Source organism: Pan paniscus, chromosome 7 (genome assembly GCF_029289425.2).
Source record: "Pan paniscus chromosome 7, NHGRI_mPanPan1-v2.0_pri, whole genome shotgun sequence".
NCBI lineage: Eukaryota > Metazoa > Chordata > Mammalia > Primates > Hominidae > Pan > Pan paniscus.
In genome coordinates this window covers 121,266,197-121,290,272 of record NC_073256.2, presented here as the reverse complement: position 1 = coordinate 121,290,272, position 24,076 = coordinate 121,266,197, and the positions used below count along the sequence as shown (strand labels likewise).

At 32.1% G+C, this 24,076-nt stretch overlaps 1 protein-coding gene across 49 annotated transcripts in view; it reads right to left on the bottom strand.

Annotated features, from left to right (window-relative positions):
- Window positions 1-24,076, bottom strand: part of RIMS2 (regulating synaptic membrane exocytosis 2) — a 743,118-nt gene that overhangs the window by 319,535 nt on the left and 399,507 nt on the right. For 33 of the 49 annotated variants that reach the window (XM_034966469.3, XM_055116828.2, XM_024929922.4 and 30 more), the window contains 6 exons: window positions 22,820-22,939; window positions 19,406-19,505; window positions 18,464-18,587; window positions 16,513-16,559; window positions 13,225-13,337; window positions 3,614-3,744 (listed from right to left, as the gene is read on the bottom strand). In XM_034966469.3, coding sequence (XP_034822360.2) covers window positions 3,614-3,744; window positions 13,225-13,337; window positions 16,513-16,559; window positions 18,464-18,587; window positions 19,406-19,505; window positions 22,820-22,939 — 635 coding nt within the window. Of the gene's footprint in view, window positions 1-3,613; window positions 3,745-7,118; window positions 7,167-13,224; window positions 13,338-16,512; window positions 16,560-18,463; window positions 18,588-19,405; window positions 19,506-22,819; window positions 22,940-24,076 lie in introns of all 49 variants that reach the window. The other 16 variants (XM_055116819.2, XM_055116823.2, XM_055116825.2 and 13 more) reach the window with 1 other exon arrangement.

Sequence of the window (24,076 nt, the reverse complement as noted above, 5' to 3'; positions counted from 1 at the left end):
TCTGGCTGGGGGTGGTGGCTCACACCTGTAATCCCAGCACTTTGGGAGGCCGAGGCGGGTGGATCACGAGGTCAAGAGCTTGAGATCATCCTGGCCAACACGGTGAAACCCCGTCTCTACCAAAAATACAAAAAATTAGCCAGGAACGGTGGCAGGTGCCTGTAATCCCAGCTACTAGGGAGGCTGAGGCAGGAGAATTGCTTGAACCCGGGAGGTGGAGGTTGCAGTGAGCCGAGATCGTGCCATTGCACTCCAGCCTGGGCAAAAAGAGTGAAACTCTGTCTCAAAAAAAAAAAAAAAAAAGAATGGTTTATATCAAAATCTGAAAGGAAAAAGAAAAGTAAGTCATGAACTTCCTCGTAAGGACAGAAAAAAGTTCTCAGATAAAGAATGAAAATTTTAGACAGGATTTCTATATTGGATAGGAAGAGGAATAGACAATCTCTGAAGTTTCTTATAAGTTATATATGATTACAATTTAATAAGGCAATTTAGTATGTACCCAAGCACCAATTCACAAAAAGAACTATGAAAAATAACCTTATCTTCAGCAAGTTAAAAAAATGAGTTTTACTTTCTCTAGAAGTATAAATAAAGCCTTTAGAATCAAAGCATACTGCATAAGTCAAACACTGAAAAGTTGCTAAAAATATTTAAACACTAAGATCAATAAGCATGCTATAGAGATCATTTTAAAATAAAAGCCTAATTATAATAAAATAAATGATCTTTTAATGAATCATCAAATTGCTGAGAAGGTAGTTAACTTTTTTTAAAAAATAAAATCCAACCTAATCCTTTTTTAAAAATGTATTTTCATGTTACTAGGACTTTGGTTTCCATTAAACGTAATTTAGTAACAGCATGCAAACACTTGATGTTTTTACTTAAAATTAGAAGAAGAAATATATTTGAACTAGTAACTAACTTCAAGATATAAAAAAAGAGTATAAAACAAGCCCAGTTATTTTTTAGAGTACACAGTACATTACCTAGAAAATAATTTTCACATGGCTTAACTGAAATTCTATACTAGATTTCTTCTATGTAGTCTCCCTGGCCCCTCTAAAAAGACTCATCAATAAAAAGGCATCAATTGTTTTCTGTTTACTTGTTCAAGTATTTCTTTCAGAAAAATTATCAAAAAAATTAATAATTCATAACAAAAGCACAAACAATCCTTTATTAATGTGTAAAAACTTGTGTCAACCACAAATAAAAAAATTGTTAAGATGATAATGTAACTTTCTGAGTTAGGCAGAGAATTCTTTTCACTATTACAGATGAAACCTTGACACAACCTAATCAATAAAGTAAGCTATAAAATTTATCTAAAGAATCTTCAAATTCCTGATAAATAACAAGGAACTCAGCTAAGAAAGAATCTCAGAAGGAAACACTCAAATGCCTCTCACATTCCTTGGTGTTGACAAAAGATAAAAAATACTACATCTGGAATATAAAGGACTGGTTAAGAAGAGCTTCCATTTCATCTTTTACTCTTTTTTTTATTTGAGATGGATTCTTGCTCTGTTGTCAGGCTGCAGTGCAATGCCGCATGCAATCTCAGCTCACTGCAACTTCTGCCTCGCAGGTTAAAGCAATTCTCCTGTCTCAGCCTCCCAAGTAGCTGGGATTACAGGCACCTGCCACCACTCCTGGCTAATTGTGTGTGTGTGTGTGTGTGTGTGTGTGTGTGTGTGTGTGTGTGTGTGTGAGACAGAGTCTCGATCTGTTGCCCAGGCTGGAGTGCAGTGGTGCGATCTCGGCTCACTGCAACCTCTGTCTCCCAGGTTAAAGCAATTCTCCTGCCTCAGCCTCCCGAGTAGCTGGGGCTATAGGCACCTGCCACCACGCCTGGCTAACTTTTTGTATTTTTTAGTAGAGACGGGGTTTCACCTTGTTAGCCAGGATGGGCTCGATCTCCTGACCTCGTGATCTGCCCACCTCGGCCTCCCAAAGTGCTGGGGTTACAGGCATGAGCCACCGCACCTGGCCAATTTTTTGTATTTTTAGTAGAGACAGTGTTTCACCATGTTGGCCAGACTGGTCTCAAACTCCTGACCTCAGGTAATCCACCCGCCTCGGCCTCCCAAAGTGCTGGGATTACAGGCATGAGCCACCACACCCGGCCATAGAGATAGGGTCACATTACGGTGCTCAGGCTGGTCTTGAACTCCTCACCCCAAGTGATCCTGTGATTACAGGCATGAGCCACTGCACCCAGCCTAGAAGAGCTTCCATTTTAGCTCTATCTGGTCAGAATCCAGAAAGAGGGGTTACATAAAAATAAAACTAAGCAAAAATAGTCACGAAAGAAATTCAGTAATTTGCAAGACTTTAATCATCTTAAAAATATGTTTCTCTTTAAAGTTTTGAGTAAGTAGAAACTTAAGTAATGTGCACAAAAGCATAGATGATTATGGATGACCTCTTCCCTTATAGTTCCACATGTATCTCTCTCCAAAAGACAACCTAAATTGTTAAAAACAGCTTTCTTAATCAAACTTTATAAGATAAAATTATATAGCAAACAGTTTCTAATAACTTTTGATGTTGTGGCATCTTGATATATCCTGAAGAATCTGATATACAGCTTTGACTTCAAAATATGTATCAAATAAAATGCAAAGCCTTTGTTCATTGTCTATTCTTTTGTCCTTTTCTTTGCTGAGATTGTTGTTCAGGTGACACTTTGGTACCCAACTCAACCTTGACTTTCTACTTGAACTAAATAACTAAATCAATGAGATTCCAAAAGCGTATAAACATATTTAACATCACATCTGTGCCTATCCACTTTCAACCTGAGAAAAAATAACGAGATCTTGAGAGCACTCTGCCGTGGGAGGCAGGGATGCAGACAGATAATTGGGGAAAGGTAACTGGTATTATTCCTTCTTTCTTTTTTCATGATGCCTATTGAATAGTCTCTTTTATTTTTTATATGCCTGAAATTCAGAGTGATTAGATTTGTTTTCAGATAAAATATTTCTCCAATCAAATCAGGGTAGAACAAAAAGAAAAAAAAATAAGGGTAGAACAATACCATTTATATTGATTAGAAGAGTCACAAAACAAATAATGCTTGAAGAAGGTGATTCTGGGACTTGTGGTAAGTTTTCTTGACGATATAAGGTGATGATACAAAACAACTTGTTAAATTTATAGAATAGAGAGAAATAATATCTTGGTAAGAGGAAGTAGAAATTGTATTAAAATGAGTACTTTTTAGTAGTATTTTTAGCTTTTTTACTAAAAAAGCTAGTATTTTTGACTAAAAATTCTAGTATTTTAGCTTTTTGATTCTATACTTTGTGTTAAAAATTTGATTTTAGGAAGCATAACTTTTAATGATTTTGAATAATGAAAATATATACAAGAAATAATACACACATGCCTAAAATTAATATTCAAAATCACATATACGACATGAGTTTTAAAAAATCTTATTTACTGTCACTATTTTGTTTCCTAAGAACACCACGTTTATGTTAAACTTCACATATCTCACTAGTATGATACCAATAAATGATACAGAATTGAAATACCCATTGCTATGAACATTTTCTCATTTATTTTCCAGAACATTTATTTTGTTTTATATCCTTACCTTCTGTCTGGAAGAAAGTAAATTTTAACATAAGGATTCCTTGGCCTCCCATCTTCCCTGGAAGGGAGATCTTTTGCTCCCAAAATTGTAACTATTAATTGGTGACCAACCTTGTCAAACCATAGTTTTATCTGAAAAGCAAAAATATTCATTTATCAATTCAAACATTTACTACACAAACACAATGTTTACTTTTCCAATCTTCACCCCATTCTCTTACAATAACATTAGCGCAGAATATAAACTTTACTTAGTAAATTGTGGCTAGTTAAAATAAAAGGATATACTATAATAACTTCAATGAATAAAAGAATGATTCAGACATTTCAGTTTGACTGATCAAGCATGTGGGCTTTTTATTATCTTAATGTGATTGCTTATTAACATGCAAATAATTACATTATCATAATTAAGGACTTTATATACAATGACTGATCTGTATCTTTACTTATGCAAGAATCACTAGTTCATTTTGGTTCCCCTACAATACTGAGTTCAGAATAAGTGCTCAAAATGAATTGAGTATAGATAGTATCCTGTTTATATAACATTCATAGGGAATTTTCAAGTAAATGTTTTATGTTGTTTCACAGTTAAAAACATTTAAAATATTATAGGCAAAAGAGATTTACTAGTAGCTTTAGTGAATAGATTCCTTCAGTTTGAACTTAAAATGATAATGAATTCATCTTTAAAATTTTTCCTTATTCAGACATTAAGTCTCATTCTTTTGTGAAGTTGATGAATAATATCCTTAGGATAAAAGAGTACATTTTATTATTTGAGATAAGAAAATGAGAACAATTTCCCTGTGCCATAATTAGGGAAGGGAACTTCATATCCAACTGCTGAATTCACTTGATTTAACAGTTATCACCTCCCACACACATACCTCACACCTGCACACCTAGCTGTCTGATTCTATGTCAGGATCTATGATAATTACGGCTCTGATCCATATCTTGGCCCAGAACTCAGCACATACCTAACCACTATGTTGAGGCTGAAATGGACAGAAATTTGGAACTTGAGAATAACAGTTAAAAATCACTACTGGTTATACATGAAACACTGGCAGTTCAGTTCCAATTCCAACATAGCTTTGTCGAGTCCCTCACTTCATATCCTAGAGCATGAGACACCGAGCAACTTTTGAGTCAGAAAAGGTAAACTGACAGCCCAAAAAAGTATATAAAATTATTTCTATCTTTTTTTTTGCCAAATGGAATCAGCCCTTTTATAGGAATAAGAGTAAGAAATATCCAAATTGTTTAAATTATAGTTACCAATTTAGCTGCTAAATACAAAAATAGACCCTAGACAAGTATTTCTCAAATTGTGATTAATAAACTTTCCATGTCAGTATTATCTCACTTATTTATTATAAAGTTATAAATTCCTGGGGCCCACTTCTCACCTACTGAATCAGAATGAGGCCCTGGAAGTTGGATTTTAACAAGTCCTCTGGTGATCCTCAAGTGCATTAAAATTTGAGAACCACTGCCTTAGATTAAGAGATTAACAACTTGAAGAAAAAAGTCTCCAAAATACTAAAGGAAAACAGTTCAAATATTTGCTTGTCTAATAATATTAGAACATAGATACAGATAAGAAAAACGGGCAAAAAAGAGACTATTCTTCTGGCAAAAGACATAAGTGAAAAAGAAAGAAAGAAATGCAGGAGTGTTTAATTGTATATGAGATCAAAGAGGTGTTATAGATAGTATCATGGTTCTAAATGTGTGACAAAAACCCAACTGATTTCTATGGTATTCTCTATTTTCACCAGTTTTAAAGAGTTTATGGCTTCATTTTTTCTGAGACATTAAAAAGCTTTCTCTGAGGGTCATAACATGAATATTAAGCACCTCAAAGGAAAAAAAAATTCTGCAATTTATTTCCAATAAATGTTACATTTAAGAAACAAATAATAATTATTATGAGAATAAACTAAAAATTATTAGAGCAAATTATTGATTTCTATGAGAACCTTTTGGGGGGTTAAACTAAGTACTTGTTGCCATCTCCACCATCAATATTTTTTCTCCTTTAAAATCATTAAAACTAGCATTTGAGATATATATTTCAAAAGTCTGATACAGAGTATTCTTTTCAGATTTCCTTATGCCATGGAAAACCTGAATATTATCAGTTACTAATATTATCAATTTCTCATACAGAGTAAACATATGGCTTTCATATTTTTGGTATAATATTTTAGAGTTTACTAAAGTATAAATTACAAATGTGCAAATATTAAAGTAATTTAAATAGCAAATAGGCACATTTTAACTTTACTAATTATTTGACCAAAATTACACCTTTTAATAGACTGCCTTAAACTGAGTATTTGAATATAGCACTAATTTTTATTTATATTATAGGACTTGCATTGAAGTTTTTTATAGATATCCAGTTCACATAATCAAAACAGATTTTATTAGGTACATCACTTTATAACATTCTTAATTTCTTATCTGTGCTTTTTAAATAAGTGTTTAAAATATAGCTGTTGATTCCCCCAAATATAACAAACATATCTTCACAATTCTGGTCCTGACATAGTTCCTGTTCAGCCCCAATTTCATTAATAAAAATATTAGTATAATTTAAATTGTTTTAAAATATTTCTCATTCTGGCTTTAGCATGTAACTTTTTAATTTTCCTAAGTAGGACCTAAGCAGCATAGGTAAATATTTTATATTGTATAATATTAACAAGAATAATTTAATTTTAAAAATTTAAACAAAATAAGCATTACTCAGAAGCAACAAATTTTTTAAAAACAACATGCAGCAAAGCAAGGAGAGCATAATACTACTTAAAAAAAACTATATTGCCATTACTTTACCATATAAGGGTTTCCTAATGAAAAGAGGCAAACAACTTGTACCCAAGTATTACATAAAATTAAATAAAACAATGGCAAAATATTAACAAAATAAATCCAACTTATTTTATTTGGATTATAATTTTGTTCTTTCAAAGCAAAATACTTTCCAAAAACTGAACCTTATATATAATATGTGTAAAATTCATATTTTAAATAAGGTACAAATTTATTTGCCAATCTCCTCAAGGAGTTATAACTTGGAAAATGCAAGAGAATATAGATGTTAAGTGACATAATGAGTGATTTAAAGAGACAGCAACCTTAGTGTAATAAAGGAAAATATCAACAGTATAAAATTAGCTATTTCCGTAAATGTCATATATATGTAGAATCTACATTAAATCTACATTAAATGCCATTTTGAAATCTATAAGGTTTAATATTTAGTTTATCATATAAAATCACTAACAAAGATTGTCTCTTTAAATTTTTATTCAATATTCTAATCCCCATGCAAAATTTTACAAGCTGGCTAATAAAATGATTTGAAAGTCAATAATGTGATTTGGAGCAACATACCAAAAAAAGTTTTCCTACTAACGCATTTTCCAAAAACATACAAATAGGGTTAAACACAACTTTAGTTTCTATCAGGCAGACAAGGCCTTTACCTGAACCCTAGGAACAAAAGGCGTTGTTCTTCTACTAAGGCTTTGGCTCTGGTAAGCAAAATTAAAGAAAAAAGCAATAAAACAAAACCAAAAAGGACAACACGCTGGAACTAAAAGACCAAAAGTAAAAACAAACACATACAACTATCCCTTAAATACAATTTTTCCATGACAATATTTATCAAAATTAAGTACTTCAGTGTGATGAATAAATTAATTTTGTCCAATGCCAAAAAACATTAAAAACTATACAAAATATTAGAATTTGTATAATCCAATTTTTCAAATGTAGTTCACATAACAAGAATTAAGACCGGATATAAAATAATATATTTGGGCTCATGTACTTTGAAAGAATGATTATAAGCATAACCCAAGAATCAATAAATTTCATATTTTATCCTTAAACACACTACATAAAAAATAGAATAGTGCAAAAAGAAGTTAGTTGAAAATGTATTACAGAGTTATTAGTGAAAAGCCATCTGTGGAAGTAATTGTGTGACTTCTCCAAAGTATGTCTACCCAAAGTCCAAAAACTATTAGCCAAGTTGGCTTTAGAATTTCTTAAAAGAATAAACACATTAAAATAAAAATGTGCAGAAATACGTTGGACTAATTAGTTGATTCATACTTGGTGAATCCCTATCAGGTTCTAGTATTGAAACACCATCATCAGATATTTATTATGTATCACTCAAGATAACACTGCTTATTGCTAATCACACCTATTAATGACAATATCTTGTTTCTTTTTGCTTATACAGTTCGTTATACTTTTCCAAGCCTTTATTGACAGTTTATTGTAAGTTTATTGCCTCATGGTATTTCCAACAACCTTATGAGGTAGTTGCTTCTACTCACAGTTTGTAGATGAGGAAACACAGAAAAGGGCTAGTCATACTTGCCCATACTCAAACAAAAAGCAAGATAGTGTAAAGACAGAAAATATAACCCAGTTCTAATTAAATAACTAAATCAAATTCTCAGAATCAAATCAAATTTCTTTTCTCTTACTGACTTTTGTTTTCATGTTGAAACAGTTTCCAAAAGACATCACAATAATCAGAATGTTGTGCCTTTATTAGGCATTCCAACAGTTAATCAGAACATAATCAGGTTTGGGAATGGATTTCAAGGCATTTAATTCTGCTTCTATCACCAAGATTCCATCCCATTCCTCACATTTCTTATGGATGTCTCTCTTGTCTACTTCAAAATCATAAATAGTTAAAGGCTTCTCTCTTTCCACTGCTAATTGGAAACAGATAATGAGTACTAGGAGTACTTTTGCTCAATTCAGTTGGCATTGAACAGACACGTTTATTTAAGACATAAATCTAAAACCCAAAGGAAAGCAGACTTCAAAGCAGACTGTCATTCAGTCATGAGTCATCTTTCTCTCTCTCTCAATCTCTCTCTCTCTGTCTCTGTCTCTTTCAAAACTAAGGCAGTTTCAAATCTAAGCTGTCTTCCTTTTTATGTGGAAATATTCCCAAAGGAAGAAAGAAATATTCAGATGTGGAGTGTGTTACTGATGTCTATTGGCATAACCACAGGCTATTATAATGCTTTAGCAAATGACAGAGGGGATATATGAAATTCATAGAGAAATTTGGCATGTTGAAGAAAGGGACTAAACAAGGTACTTTAGAAATACATTTTATTTCCCCTGTCTTCCTACCTGTTTTGTTTTAGACCAAAAATATTAACGTTACAGAATATTTTTACAAGTAAATATTATGTCATAAAATAAAAGATTCACTTTAAAAGAAATACTTTCAAATAAATTAATCCTTTAAAAGCAAACATTTTTTCATGTTCTAAAATGAACTCAGACATGCATCTCACAGACTTCTGAAATCAACCTTCTGAAACCTATGGCAATTTACACCTAATCTTCACCCATGAGTTTATATTTTAAATATGGCTATAAAAATATATTTTTGCGTTGACAATATTTTTTAAATTAAGGTAAAATTCACAAAACATACAACTGACTATTTTAAAGTATACAATTCAGTGGCAATTACTGTGTTCAGAATTCTGTGGAATCACCACCTCCTTCCAGTTTCAAAATATTTTCATCATCCCAGAACACTCTGAACTTTACGTAATCACTCCCTACTTTTCCATCTCGCTGTCCATTAATAACCACTGCTTTCTGTCTCTATGGATATTTCAGATAGGGATGGCAAACTACTATGTGTCTCACTGTAATTTGTAATTACTATTAATTCATTTATTGTAAGCATGAGAGACCTGATGATCTCTATAACAATTCAGGCTTCATACAAATGAAGAATCTGAATTTGTACCCCACAATTCATTTTGCATTTTTAATGTCACTTTCCACTATTAATTGCACTACTATCTTTAGAACATTCCTTTCATACAATACTTTCAGAATAACAAAGTTATGACAATGAAATGTAAAAGATAAAAGCTCAAAAAAACCTGTCATTTATAGAAAGTTTTTAAAAGGCTATGGAGTTTCTAGGGAGATAGAAAGGACACATACCTCTCCTTAAATTATGTATTCCTTTTAAATGGGCATATAAAACGGATATTTGTAATATTTACTTAAAATGGAGTCAAAAGATATTTTTAAAAGTAACTTGGAAAAACACTGCAACCGTAAATCAACCACAGATCATGAAGTGAATGAAATAAAATATGATTATCAATAGTATCAACTGTGTAATACGTTCCCACAGAAAGAGAATTCTGAGCCTTTTCTCACTTCGAAAATAATTGAAAGCTATATTTTCTTATAACGCCCTGTTATAAAACTAGCCAAAGACTACAAACTAATTAAAACTATTAAGAACTACAAAAGTAATCCACTGAAGGAAAAAACTGCTAAATTCTGGAAGAACACATATTAAAAATGGAGTCCTAATAAGGGAGTGCTGTCAGTGAAAATGCTAACAAACAGCCTACTTGGCACAAACCTGAACTCATGCTGATTTTCTTCACCAAATACATTAATGGCATTTTCACTGTTATGCTCTAGAATAATAAGCAGCAGGACAATTCAAGCATGGAGAAAAAATAAATTGCATACATTTAAAAAAATCAACAGCCTTGAGCATGAAAATGTAAACAACGAATTTACATTACATGTTTTTTTATAATCACCTCCTTTGAGAATGATATTATATGTATATATTTTCTATTTGAGACATGAACTGACAGAATATTAGGAAGGTCAGCTCACATACTATAGAAATTATCATTGTTCTCAGGCATTAGCAGTTTCATAATTTTGTAAGTGAAGTATGGGCCCAAGTAAAAACTAACCAAAAGCAAAAATGTCCAAAGGTAGAAAAGAAGGAAAAAGGAATTGTCATGTTGGTTTATGACTTCCTAGTTTTCCTTAGGGTTGATATATGTAGATATATTTTTCCAACCTCTACATCATTAGAGCAAATCAAAATTGTCTCCAGGCTGATAGAGACAGGATTAAATATAAAGGGAACTATTATATACAAGATAGCATCTTAGTTATGTTTTCCTGGATGCAAAAATATAAGAATAAAATTCATAAATTACATGAAGGTAAAAACTTGTGTTTGCAGTGACTAGCACTATACCTGATGTGGGGGTCAAAACTTAACATATATTTCTTAAGTAGATGATTGGAGTTTAATTAGGTAAAATCATTTCTGAAGGAAAAATGTGAAAATAGATTTCAAGAATCCTAAAATTTTCCTTTGCCTTTTATATTGTAATTTTATTTCTGGAAGGTTATTCTGACAATTGAATTTTGTCCTAACAAAAATATTCCAGATTTATATTCAAGGATTTCCACGGTATCATTATTCATAAAAATATAAGTTAGAAACAAGCAAGATAACCTATAATAGTGATTTAGGTTACAATGAAGTATTAAAATGGCTATTAAAACAATTTTAAGAGGAATTTTTAAGGACAGGAAAAAGTCCACAATATTACTAAGAGAAAAATCAGGATTCAAAAGAGTATTTCTTTTTAGTTTTGTTTAAAAATTTATATGTAGTGAATGGTTATATTTCAGTGTCAGGATTATAGGTGATTTTATGTCTTATTAATTTTCTGTACTTTCCAGATTTCCCACAATAAATATGCAGTATATTTATAACCAATATTTTTTATATATGTGGGTGGGGTATGGGTATATGTGTGAACAATTTCAAAACATATACAGCTAAAAGTTTTACTACTAATATCATAGTGGAACATATTCCTTCCAAGTCATAAGAAAAGGAGAAAATAGTACACATTTTAAATTACAAAATCACTTATAAATCTAAAGACTATAACTTTACATCATTATACATAAATTTAGAAGTGAAACTTCTACGTTTATATTTCCCCCAAATATTTAACAGATGTACCTTTTACCATATTAATTTTGAACCATGAAGAAAAATAGTTGAATTTGAAATTTGTCTAAATCCCTGACCTATGCTTCTCATCCTCCCCTCCTAGTCCAATCTGTAATAAGACCTTGGGATTCAAATGAGATAACAAAGTGATACTTACTTATTATAGAAATCTAACTTCCACTCCTTCTTTACCAACTCAAGCAAACTATACATACACACAGACACAGACAGACAGACACGCACACACACACACACACAGTTTTATTTATGGACTGGGATCATCCAGCCCCAAAAACATTATTTAAGGACGAACTATTGAAATGGATCCATAATAAGAAACAACATTTATTAGCATTTTATAGTATAGTAGAAGAAAATACACATTTGTAACTATAAATGACAACATATGGGCTGTCGATATATGTAAGAATAAGTAGAAAGATGCTACTTATTTTGTAGACTTGAAAAAAGACCACTGGCCTCAAATGAAAAAGTTCACTCTGTTTATGAAATACAAAGGAAAAAAGATAATAAAGGAAGAAATATATTTTAGTGGAACATTTACAATCTCCTAATAGCATCACATATTCCTTACATAACTTTTCTGTTATTGTCACCTTTATGGTCAAAATCATTCTAAAAAAGACATGTCTAATGATTTTTTTAATAACTTCAAATGAACTTTTTTCCTTTTTGCATATACTTCCTATAACTCCTTTTAATTAATGAAAATACTTCAGAAAAATCAAATACTACCCTTTCCTCCCCACCCACCCCCCAAAAAAAACCAAAGGAGAAATTTCATAGCTAATTTAACAAAAAGCTATCTTTTTTGGGCTTAAAATATCAGCCTCAAATAATTTAGTTTTTAACTGTAACTTTTTTTTAATCCAAAACTCAAGGTCTGAATTTTGACAACCTAAATAGCTTTTTAATACTCATGAAACTTCAAGTTTAGTAATCACCAACAATACTGGTAATATTAACCTGTATTTTTCTAATATATAACAATAAATTTATTATTTCACTATTTTAAAATGGTTTAATGAGGGAATTACAACAGAACAAACGAATAAAAAGTAAAGACTTAGATTTGTAAAGTTTCTCTAATATCAACACAATATAAAATTCATAAATGAATATTTAAGTTTTATTTTAAAATGTTCAAATCAGGGATCACTTAATGTGCAAAGTTATCTGAAGTATTTAGCAATCCATTATATATTTCTCTATTTCATTTTGTCTATTGACAAAAATATCTCAAGTATCATTTTATTTCATAGCAATATTCAACTCCAATGATTACTATGAGCTGACACCAAATATCCTTAAAGTTGAAAAGCAGTGAAGAATACATGTTTACTTTTATCTGAAATACCATCTTTATATAATGCAACATTTTTATTTCTCTTAAAAATCTATGACAATTTATAGTCATCTTAAGGTATAGAGCAAAAATTATGAACTTGAATTTTGTTATAATTACTAACATAAAAAAGTTTAGGTACCTTTACAAAATGTAACTTTTATTAAATTTCAGTAAATCTAACTCTTAATAAATGAAGCAGTATGATAAATAATCAAAATTGGATTTCAAAAATTAAAAGAATGAGAAAGTGGGAGGTTAAAAGCACAATTATGTTCTAGGAATAACTTGGTTTGTAAAAAACAAGCATCATATTTTAAAAACACTATTTGATATTCCAAAAAGAAGAGTAAATGTAATGACTACATACTGAAAGTTGTCCTGATAAGAACTGTGGGACATCCCTCAACATTCCAGGACTCATGGGAGAGGTAACAGAAATAGAAGGACGATCCATTTTTTGAGATTCAAAGGAGCTAGAACCTGAAACGATAATTACACATAACGAATAATAACAATGTCTCTTCACAAGTATTTAGTAAGTTTTGCCATATATCTTTTAAATTATTTATTTTTTTGATGTCCACAAGGTGTCATTATATAGACCATTTCTTAGACACAACATTCCAAATATTCTTAAAGGGTTTTTTTGGAAGCAAAAGTGCACTATAGGGATTCTCTTAAGACCAACAGTGAACCATTTTCTGTGCCAGTTATAGCAGAGACAGGCCTCTACCTCAGGACTTAGTTATTATCTGTTAAGTGTACTATATTCATATCTTACAATGACATATTAAGAAAAATTTAAAAGTAGAAACAAGGAGTAATCAAAACATAAATCATTAAAGCAACTGAAAGACAGACTACATTTGCAAACATTAAGAAAATAAGTCCAAAATTATTAAATTTTTAAAACGATGTCTGGCAGAATATAACAAACTGGCAGAAAGAAGTGAGGGGCATGAAAAAAAGGAATAAAATGTTAAATATTTATTGTCACTATTTTGATTCTTGGGGACAAGAACATTCCCTGTATGTCTGTCGTGTTCTCTCGACAGAACATTGCTGATATTCATTGAGATTCAGAACACTGGGGAAGACCTGTTTTTGTTGTTGTTGTTGTTGTTGTTGTTGTTGTTGTTGCTTTGAGACAGAATCTCATTCTGTGGCCCAGGCTGGAGTGCAGTGGCGTGATCTCGGCTCACTGCAAGCTCCGCCTCCCGGGTTCACGCCATTCTCCTGCCTCAGCCTCCCAAGTAGCTGGGACTACAGGCGCCTGCCACCACGTCCGGCTAACTTTTTTGTATTTTTTTTTTTTTAGTAGAGACGGGGTTTCACCGTGTTAGCCAGGATGGTCTCGATCTCCTGACCTCGTGATCCGCCCGCCTCGGCCTCCCAAAGTGCTGGGATTACACGCGTGAGCCACCACGCTCGGCCAGGAAGACCTATATTTAAGGGAATGGATGTATAAAAACTTAATTGGGAACACAGTGAACCTACAACACCTCTGGGACATCCAATGGGAGATGTAAAGCAGGTATGTGGAAGTACAGATGGGACCAAATGTCAAAGTAGAGACTAGTGTTGGAAATTAACCTGTAGAGTGGTATGCCTAATTGGAAATGAGGGGAAACTGCAAGCCTTGGGATTAGAAGTAATGGTGATACCTTTTATATTACTAGCAAGTAGAAAGAATGAAAGCTTTTTACTAAGAAATAAGCTGGGTTTTTTTTTGGTTGTTGTTGTCGTTGTTGTTTTTTACAATAAAGGTTGTTAAGCTTTAGGTAGCAGGAAGACACAACAGAATGTATTCTTTGAACATCCAGGCATGTAGGGACAATGATAGCTCCTTTTGGTAATGTAAACTTGGAAGTCATACAGCTGGCAATTACAACCATAAGAAGAAAATAATTTATTGAGGAACCAGTAATAAAGAGGGTTAAGGACAGGGGCTTGGAAAAAAATCAATGTTTAAGGAATAAAAGATTGGATCTAATCTGAGAAAGGACCCCTGTCTCCTCAGAAACGATTTTGGAATTATAGCCTAGGGTCTTTTTAAATAGCTAAAATAAGATAAAGGTTTCCATGCTGCTCATGCAGTATCTGAGAGATGTAATAAAGGTGAATAAAAATTTTAACCTATCCCATAGGATTGTTGTAAAAATTAAATGTGATGGTATAGGTACAACATCAAGCACAGTTACAAGTACTAAATAAAAAGGGAGCAATAAGGATAATGATGATAATATCATTTTATAATAATTATAATTTTATTATTTATGTTACAGTTTTATGTGATCATGATATTACTTTGGATAAAATCATTTAGCACGTAGCCAAAGATACTAAATCAAATAAGCCCTGGGACCATATTGTAAAGTATAGAGCTATGGCATTCAAAGGACTACTCTGATAAAAACTTTAAAGAAACTTGTAATTGTAAATATGAAAGTAAAAAACATCTATTTTAATAGTACATTCTCAACTATTGTGGTATATAGAGAATCTGACCACTTCTCACCATCCTCATTGCTACCACCACAGTTTAAGTCACCACTATCTTGCCACTAGATTAGCCTTCTCACTAGTCTCTCTGGTTTTACCCTCGACTCTATTTAATCTATTTGCAATCTAGTAGCCAGATTTTAACACTAAGTATCTACTCAAAACCATCCTAGATAGCTCCCAATTTTCCTGAAAGTAAAAGTCAAAGTCCTTACAGTGGGTTATATAGCCTATGCAATTTGCCCATTATTCCTCTATCCTCATTCATACCATTCTTCCTCTTGCTCACTCCATTCAGCTACACTGGCCTCGTTGAATTTCCTTAAATGCACCTTAGGCTTTCTTGCCATTGCATCCACCTATCCTGTACCTGGAAAGATTTCCCCCCAGGCAGCCACTCCAAATGTTTCCTTCAATCCTTCCTTCTCCGTGTGGTCTATCCTGATCAACGTATTTCAAACTGCAATCCTTTTTTTCCTCTCTCCCAATATCCCTTACTGTACTCTCAATCAATAAAGTAACTTAGTTCATTGGAAAAAACTAATTTAACATTGGAAATAGCACTCAAAATAATTTTTTAAATTATAGATAAATTTGACATTAAACTTCTGTATTTATTGTTCCACTACTGCTCTGACGTTAAATCAGAACTGTTATCCCACTTTCCAAAAATAGAAATTAGAATAAATGTAATTATTCACTAGTTTATTCCAAGCATTTCCCCCCACTTAATGAGGATAAGGTTACAAACAGTAAATTTTAAAACTAGGGGAAGTTTTGGGGATGAATTTTTGGGAGTAGTGAATATATTCATGATTTTTTGTTGGGATGATGGTTTCACAGGTATATATGTATTTCAAAACTTACCTAATTGTGTACTTTAAGTATATGCAGTTTATTGTAGTATACCTTAATAATGCTATCTAAAAATTTGTAATAAGACATGTTTAAAAAAAACTTAAAATATTCTACATTTTTGTATTTTTTCCCACAGTGACATGAAATAATACTAAATTTTCCATCTTTATATGCTTACAGACTTGATAACAAGGTTATCATATTTCTTACTTCACATTACTAGTTAAATACTTCATCTGATCTCTGATGAATGCAATTATAAATAACGTTTTCTTCCAGCATAAATAAAACTTACTGGACTCCAGTTGTGCATGTGTGCTATCAGGTATTCGCGGTATATCTCTGAAATGATTAAAAAAAAAAAAGAAAGACAGAAACTGTTTCAACAATTAATGCAACTCATATTTTTTATTATTATCAACCTATTAATAGGAGAGTGTAAAATGAAGAAAACTGTGTATAATAGTGGCATTATATAAATAAGAAACAAACAAGCCTTAGTACTTATTGCTAATAAAAGTATCCTGGGCTAACCCCAACTATTTAAAAGGAATTAAAATTCACATGCATCCATAGCATACTTTTAAAAACAGACTTTATTTTCTATGTGCCTCACTACACAATTACCCATTACAAAAAATTTGCATTCAACAAGGTAAGTTTTACAGATACATTTTTATTCTATTCTGCTCTTTGGTTTTACCTGCTATTCTAAATCAGTAACATTAAAGTGCAAATAAAATATCACCAAAATAAAAAGTAAGATATTCATATTGTGATTAAAACTCATTTTATTTTATTTATTTTTATTTTTTTAAGATGGAGTCTCACTCTGTCACCAGGCTGGAGTGCAGTGCCGCGATCTCAGCTCACTGCAACCTCCACTTTCTGGGTTCAAGCAATTCTCCTGCCTCAGCCTAATTTTTGTATTTCTAGCAGAGACGAGGTTTCACCATGTTGGCCAGGCTGGTTTTGAACTCCTGACTTCAAGTGATCCTTCCGCCTCGCCCTCCCAAAGTGCTGGGATTACAGGCATGAGCCACCGGAAACTTTTAAAATGTAGTAACATCATTGAGAAAAAGGCAAACATGTTTCTTATGGGGAATCTCAACATTACCTTGGAACTATATTTATACCAAAAGTAAGTGTATCTTTTTATTTGAGATTTGACACAAGGGGTAAATATTAATGGTTACATTCATTCGGTAAATTACATAAAGGACTATAAATTCTTTAAAATATTAAACAAAAATATGACTTGAAGATCCTTTAATACCAAGAAATATATTTGATCAATACACAAATCTTATGCACTGCAGTTTTACCATAATACAAAACTATGAAAGGACAAAATAAAAAATGAATACAATTTCAAGTGCCAGATTTAATACTTTAAAAGGAACATTTCAATAAAACTAAGCTACCACCCTAAGTCGTTTTCTTCAGCATTTTTAAAAAAGAGATAAAAATAATACAGGCCCATCATTTCCTAAATGAATTAAAACTGGACATTACCATTCTACAACAAAGGATTTCTGTAGGCTTCACCCTAGAATGCTCTTACCCCAAATCTGCATGTAATAATTCACTAACAGTAGTATTTTTCTGTTGCTTTTACTCTGATATAGGTATATATTTTACCTTGGCATGTAATGTAATTCACTTGCCTCTTTAATATTTATTGCTAATGTTTGGAAACTGTCAATTTTAATTTATAGGCATTATATTTAATGCATAGGCATTATAAAACAGAGGTATAAATTACAAAGCCAAAGAGTACTTTGGTGTTTGCTTATTTTTGGTCTGTTTGTCTACCTTGTTAAAAAAGATTTCATGTTTTTCCATAAACTATTACCTCTATGTAGGAATTGTATGTCCTTTGGCACTTTCTTTCCTATGTTGAAATCTCTATTTTGAAAAATGTAAAATTTATAGACTATAGATGATTTATAGTCTCCTTCCCCTACTATATCCTATAACCACCTTCTAAAGTGTTACAACAAAATGAATAAACACCTAGATATTTCTTCTTCTTTTGTAATTAACTATATATTCTACCATCTATATGATCAGATAAAGAGATATCATTATTTTTGGTGTGGTGCTTTTGTTAAGGAAAGAGAAAAAGTTACTGTCTACAAAATAATTCATTTCCATAAAGCAATCAGAAATTATTAAATGGCACATTACATATTGTTTAACAGTATTCAACTTCACACACATATAAAATACTGAAACCAACTTACCCAATAGGCCTTGAAACTACAAGTTCTACTTGTGGTTCAGGTTTGGATTCTAGAATGATGTTGTACACTTCCTCAAATGTGGCTCCTTGCAGTAGTCTTCCATTCCATTCTAATACTTCATCACCTATAGTGTGTGTCAGTAATAATAATCTTTACAGAAAATTTGATCTGACAAATTATACTTAAGAGCATCTTAAACTTCAATAAACTCCATAGGATAAAATAACCATTATACAATACGAAACATACTGAGAACAACAGTTCCAGTGACACAAAATTTGATGACCATGGTGATTAGTATATTTCACAGGAAAGGACAATGATCAGAGGAAAAAATTATGTGAACATTTTCTCTATGGGATTTCTTAATAGAAATTCGAATTCTAAGCAACTATCAAAATCAGTTGCCTCCTTAAAGATTTTATGACTCTATACTCCAGGTTTCTCAATATATGTGCAACTGAGCACCTTGTTTTTTTGTAAAGGGTTTCCAGTATCTAAATTCTCTTGTAAAAACCTTAATAATTAGTATATTATCAAATCCTCTTTAAGGTACTCAAGGATTTCTCCAACAGTATCCATTAACAAAGAGAAAAGGGGTGACACACACGGTAGGAAATATGCCTTTATCCATAAAGTGTATTCTAAACTATGTTGGAATTTTCTCAAAAGAAAAAGGTCTTAGGGGAAACAAAATAGGTTAATATTAGATACAGATTAGAACACCAATCAGAAAAAAGTAAGATAAAGTCAAATAAAAATGATTTTTATCTACTATGACTCAAGAAATAATAGTTTTGCCTTTCCATTAATGAATAGAGATTTATATCTAAGTTAAATGAGCTCTTTGTTATTGTCAAATCACTTCTAAATAAATGAAAATAACTCATAACTACTCAAGTTGAATGGTTTAAATGTAAATAATCAAAGGTAAAACCCTACCTGGTCTAAGATGTCCTACAGTATCAGCTAAACTTCCTTTTTTTACTTTAGTAATAAATGCACAAAGCCGACCTGATTCAGTCATCTTTCCTCCTACAACCTGTTTAAAAGAGGAAAGTATTAACATGGAAATATTGTTAAAATGAGCATGGTTGAAGATTCAGGTAAAAAAATACCTAGAACAATTTGCAACACCTAAAACGCTAATTTAATGTACAGAAAATGATTTCTTAAATAATTTATTGTCTCTATTAGGTTAGCACATGCCCTAAGAGCTAGGTCTTTTTCACATATTCCAACTGTTTTGCCATTTAATCCATAATTTGCTGAAATGTTGCATAACTTAGAAACAACATAACAATTGGTAATTTTTGTCCTTATTCAGGAATTCTTGCTTTTGTCATTTACAAAAACATTTTACAGTATCATTAATTATATAAACATTTCTAGTTATAGATGTAAATACTTTAATACAAAATTTTTGTTTCTTTTACTATAATTAGGATATACCACCAAATTTTCATTGATAATCTTTTAGAAACACTGATAATGTGCTTAATGATGATGGATCTTTCTTGAAAAAAATTACAAAATTTACGTAATCGCATCAGAAGTAATATAAAATTCAGACCATCTGAATCCCAATTTTTCATTTTTATGTTTCTATTAAAATATAACTTTTAGAAAATGAATAAAAATGTTAGGAATAATGCTGTGGAGTCATATGTATACCTGCTGTGGAGTCATATGTATACTTGCATATCTTACAAAATTAATGCTTTGATTCTAATCAACTGCCATTCAGTCAATATCTCAATTTGATGGCAAGTGAAGCAAATAATAGCAACTCACTGACTGAAATGAATTGGTTTTTCTCTCCTAAATAGAGTGAAAGTTATTTGAATTCAAAAATCACGGGGTGTATCTTATTCCATGCATTTTTTCCATAATTACAGTGACTTGAACATAGCTTCAATTCAGTTAATAAACTAATTAGTCCTATGTTTGATTCTGAAAATTATATGTATAGCTCTTATTGACTTATATCCTTAAGTAAATATTTAAAAACTTTTTGGCTTAACAAACATTAATAATAATTAATTATACTGGCTATAATGATTATTGATATCTTAAAGCTTGCCAGACACTTTACTAAATGTTTGTATGTTGATTTATTTAATCATATTACAATTCAATTATCCTCATTGAACAGGTAAGAAATCTAAAGCTAAGAGAAGTTTATTTGTCCGGTTTCACATAACTAGTAACTCCTGTATTTGGAATTGAAGCCAAGACTTCCTAACCTTTATTCTAACACTATAATAGGCATATCTGGATTAAAAAAATTGTTTTTAAGACAAAGGGTCTCACTATTTTGCTCAGGCTGGACTTGAAACCCTGGGCTCAAGCAATCCTCCTGCCTTAGCCTTCCAAGTAGCTGGGACTATAGGCACATCTCACTGTCCCTGGAAATGGTCAAATCTGAATTTAAATCCCACCATCGTCACCATCTTGTGACCATGGGTAAGTTAAACACCTTTCTGGGCCTATTTCTCATCTATTGTGAGTGTTCTAGGATAACAGATATAAAATGCTCAGGTTGAGTGCAAGCACATGGATGCCACACAATAAATGTTAGTAGTCTGATATAGTTTGGATGTTTGTCCCTGCGCAAATCTCATGTTGAATTGTAATCCCCATTGCTGGAGGTAGAACCTGAGGAGAGGTGTTTGGATCATGGGGCAGATCCCTTGTGGCTTGGTGCTGTCTTTGTGATAGTGAGTTCTTGCAAGATCTGGTCATTTAAACCTATGTGGCACCTTGCTTCCCACTCTCACTCTCTCTTGCTCCTGCTTTTGCCATGTGACATGCGTACTCTCCCTTCACCTTTGACCATAATTGTAAGCTTCCTGAGGCCTCCCCAGAAGCCAAGCAGATGTTGGCATCATGCTTCCTTTAAAGCCTGCAGAACTATGAGCTGATTAAACCTCTTTTCTTTATAAATTACCCAGTCAGGTATTTCTTTACAGCAATGCAAGAAAGACCAAATACACAGCCCAATTCCACCTACATCCAAAGTTTCCTAATATCTCTTATATTCTACAGGACAATTTTTATAGGAATGGCTTAGCTCTAAAACATTTACTTTTTTTTAGAGAGAGACAGAGTCTCACTCTGTTGCCCAGGCTGGAATTCAGTGGTGTGATCACAGCCCACTGTAACCTCGAACTCCTGGCAATCCTCCTGCCTCAGCCTCCTCAGTAGCTAGGACTCCAGGCATGTGCTGCTATGTCCAACTAATTTAAAATTTTTTGGGCTGAGCGCAGTGGCTCACGCCTGTAATCCCAGCGTGCTGGGAGGTCTTGGTGGGCGGATCACAAGGTCAAGAGATCAAGATCATCCTGGCCAACATGGTGAAACCCCGTCTCTACTAAAAATACAAAAAAAAAAAAAATAGCTGGGTATGGTGGTGCGCGCCTATAGTCACAGCTACTTGGGAGGCTGAGGCAGGAGAATCGCTTGAATCCAAGAGGCGAAGGTTGCAGTGACCCGAGATCATGCCACTGCACTCCAGCCTGGGACATACAGCGAGACTCCATCTCAAAAAAAAAAAAAACCAAAAAAAAGTTTGCTAGAGACAGGACTTCACTATGTTGTCTAGGTCGGTCTCAAACTCCCGGTCTAAAGCAATTTTCCCACCTGGGCCTTCCAAAGTGTTGTGATTACAGGCATGAACCATGACACCCAGCATATTTTTTATTCATTTCAGGTTTTAATTGGTTATACTAGATGCACAAAAACCAAACAAAGCTCTATTTAATGTATTTACCAAATAATTTTCTGGTATTTTACTGTAAAACATAAATCAATATTTGTATTTAATCTCCCAGCATAATTATTTTTGTTTTTAGAATTCAAACAGTACTCTCTCTTAAGTGCACATATGCACATACACATACACACACACACATTTTACAGCATTTATACAAAATTATATATATACACATATGCAATATACATATATATACATATTACATTTCCCGTTTTCATTTTCAGTAATTATTAAAAAACTATCACTTTAATAAAATATAAACATAGATTTTGACTTAAAGAATAAACTGTATAATTAAAATACATTCGACCACTGTATTTAAGATTCAAGTAGATCTTAATGAGGTTACTTTTAATGTCTTCCAAATTTATATATATACAAGTATTACTGTGGAATTATGGCAACTTCTTAAATAATAGTGGGAAAATGAAATGTTTTAGATAATGAGTGCGAATCTTCACAAACTATTGAAAATGGAAAAATACACTACTAAATTGGTACAGGTTGAAAGAGTTATCCTTTGCTTTTCTGGTAAATCTGTAAGAGTATAGAGCCAAAATCTCATACATTTTATTACATACCTTCAAGCCAAGCATTGCTCCTGAATCTCGAGGTACACTTCCATCTTTTAGACGCTTATTCAATAAAATGCGACCAATTAAACGATCTCCATCTTTAGATGGTTGCCAGGTTACAGGGTGCTGACATTTTGCATCAACAAACAAAATAAATAAATGCAAAATAAATAAATGATTTTATTTATCGCTTTATGACAAATGATCTCTGATTGTACGACCTCTCTAAACTTCAGAATTTCAGTGTTATGATTACACAAACCAGCTTTCATTTCAAAGCACTGATCATAAGGGTGTACTATATTATGCTTATAACCTCAATATAATCTCAAAGTTTTTTTCAAAATCCAATTACTTCCAATTCTTACAGTTCTCTAACACAATACTGAAGTTATATAGCTCTACAAAATCTGAGAAATTTTGAAAATGCATGCAACTCTAATTATCTACATGCTGAAAAATAAAAATTCACGGGCAGAAAAGATGCATTGAAATTCTATGCAAGTGAATTCATTTAAAAATGAAAATTTCCCCTTCAAACACTTTTGGAAGATTTTGAAAGCCTGTATTACAGTAAAAATTTAAAAGTCAAATCATATTAAAACATTACATTTGAGCCTATGATGAGGGCTTTTTTGCATAGGTTTCTAGATTAAAATAATAAAGTGTACACAAGCCCCAATAAATTCCCAGTTGAATCTGCATGGGAGAAATAGGCTTCATCTACAGGTGAGAATAGATTACAGTTCTCATTTCTCAGAGGTTCTTTCATGATTCTTTCAGGTCTTTGATCTATTTAGTAAATTACCTTTACTAGATAATTCAATGATATCCATTGTTAAATAACCTTGAAAACATTATTCTTTCTTTCTCAGGGCTGAACCAAGGCCTCTGTAAATAATGACAGTATTCTTTTATGAATGATATTCTAAGTAAGGAAAGTAAATGATTTGTGTAATCATAGTTTCACAGTTATCAAAAAGTAACAGGCATATCTTCATGCAAAATTTAGCAGGCAAAACACAAGTTCCAGTCAATTACATCTATATTGTAAAAAGATATCAAAAGTCCTACTATCCTAAGAGCAACAATGATAAATATCAAAGCAGATGGCAAGGGCTCTAATACTAATTAATACCACATTAAAATGCTATGACAATAAAACAAAAGACCAAAATGACAGTGAAAGGGAAAAAAGAAAAACAACTTTTTCTGTGCAAACAGACCCAATTATCTCCCTTTTGCCTGGGATTCAAACTATTA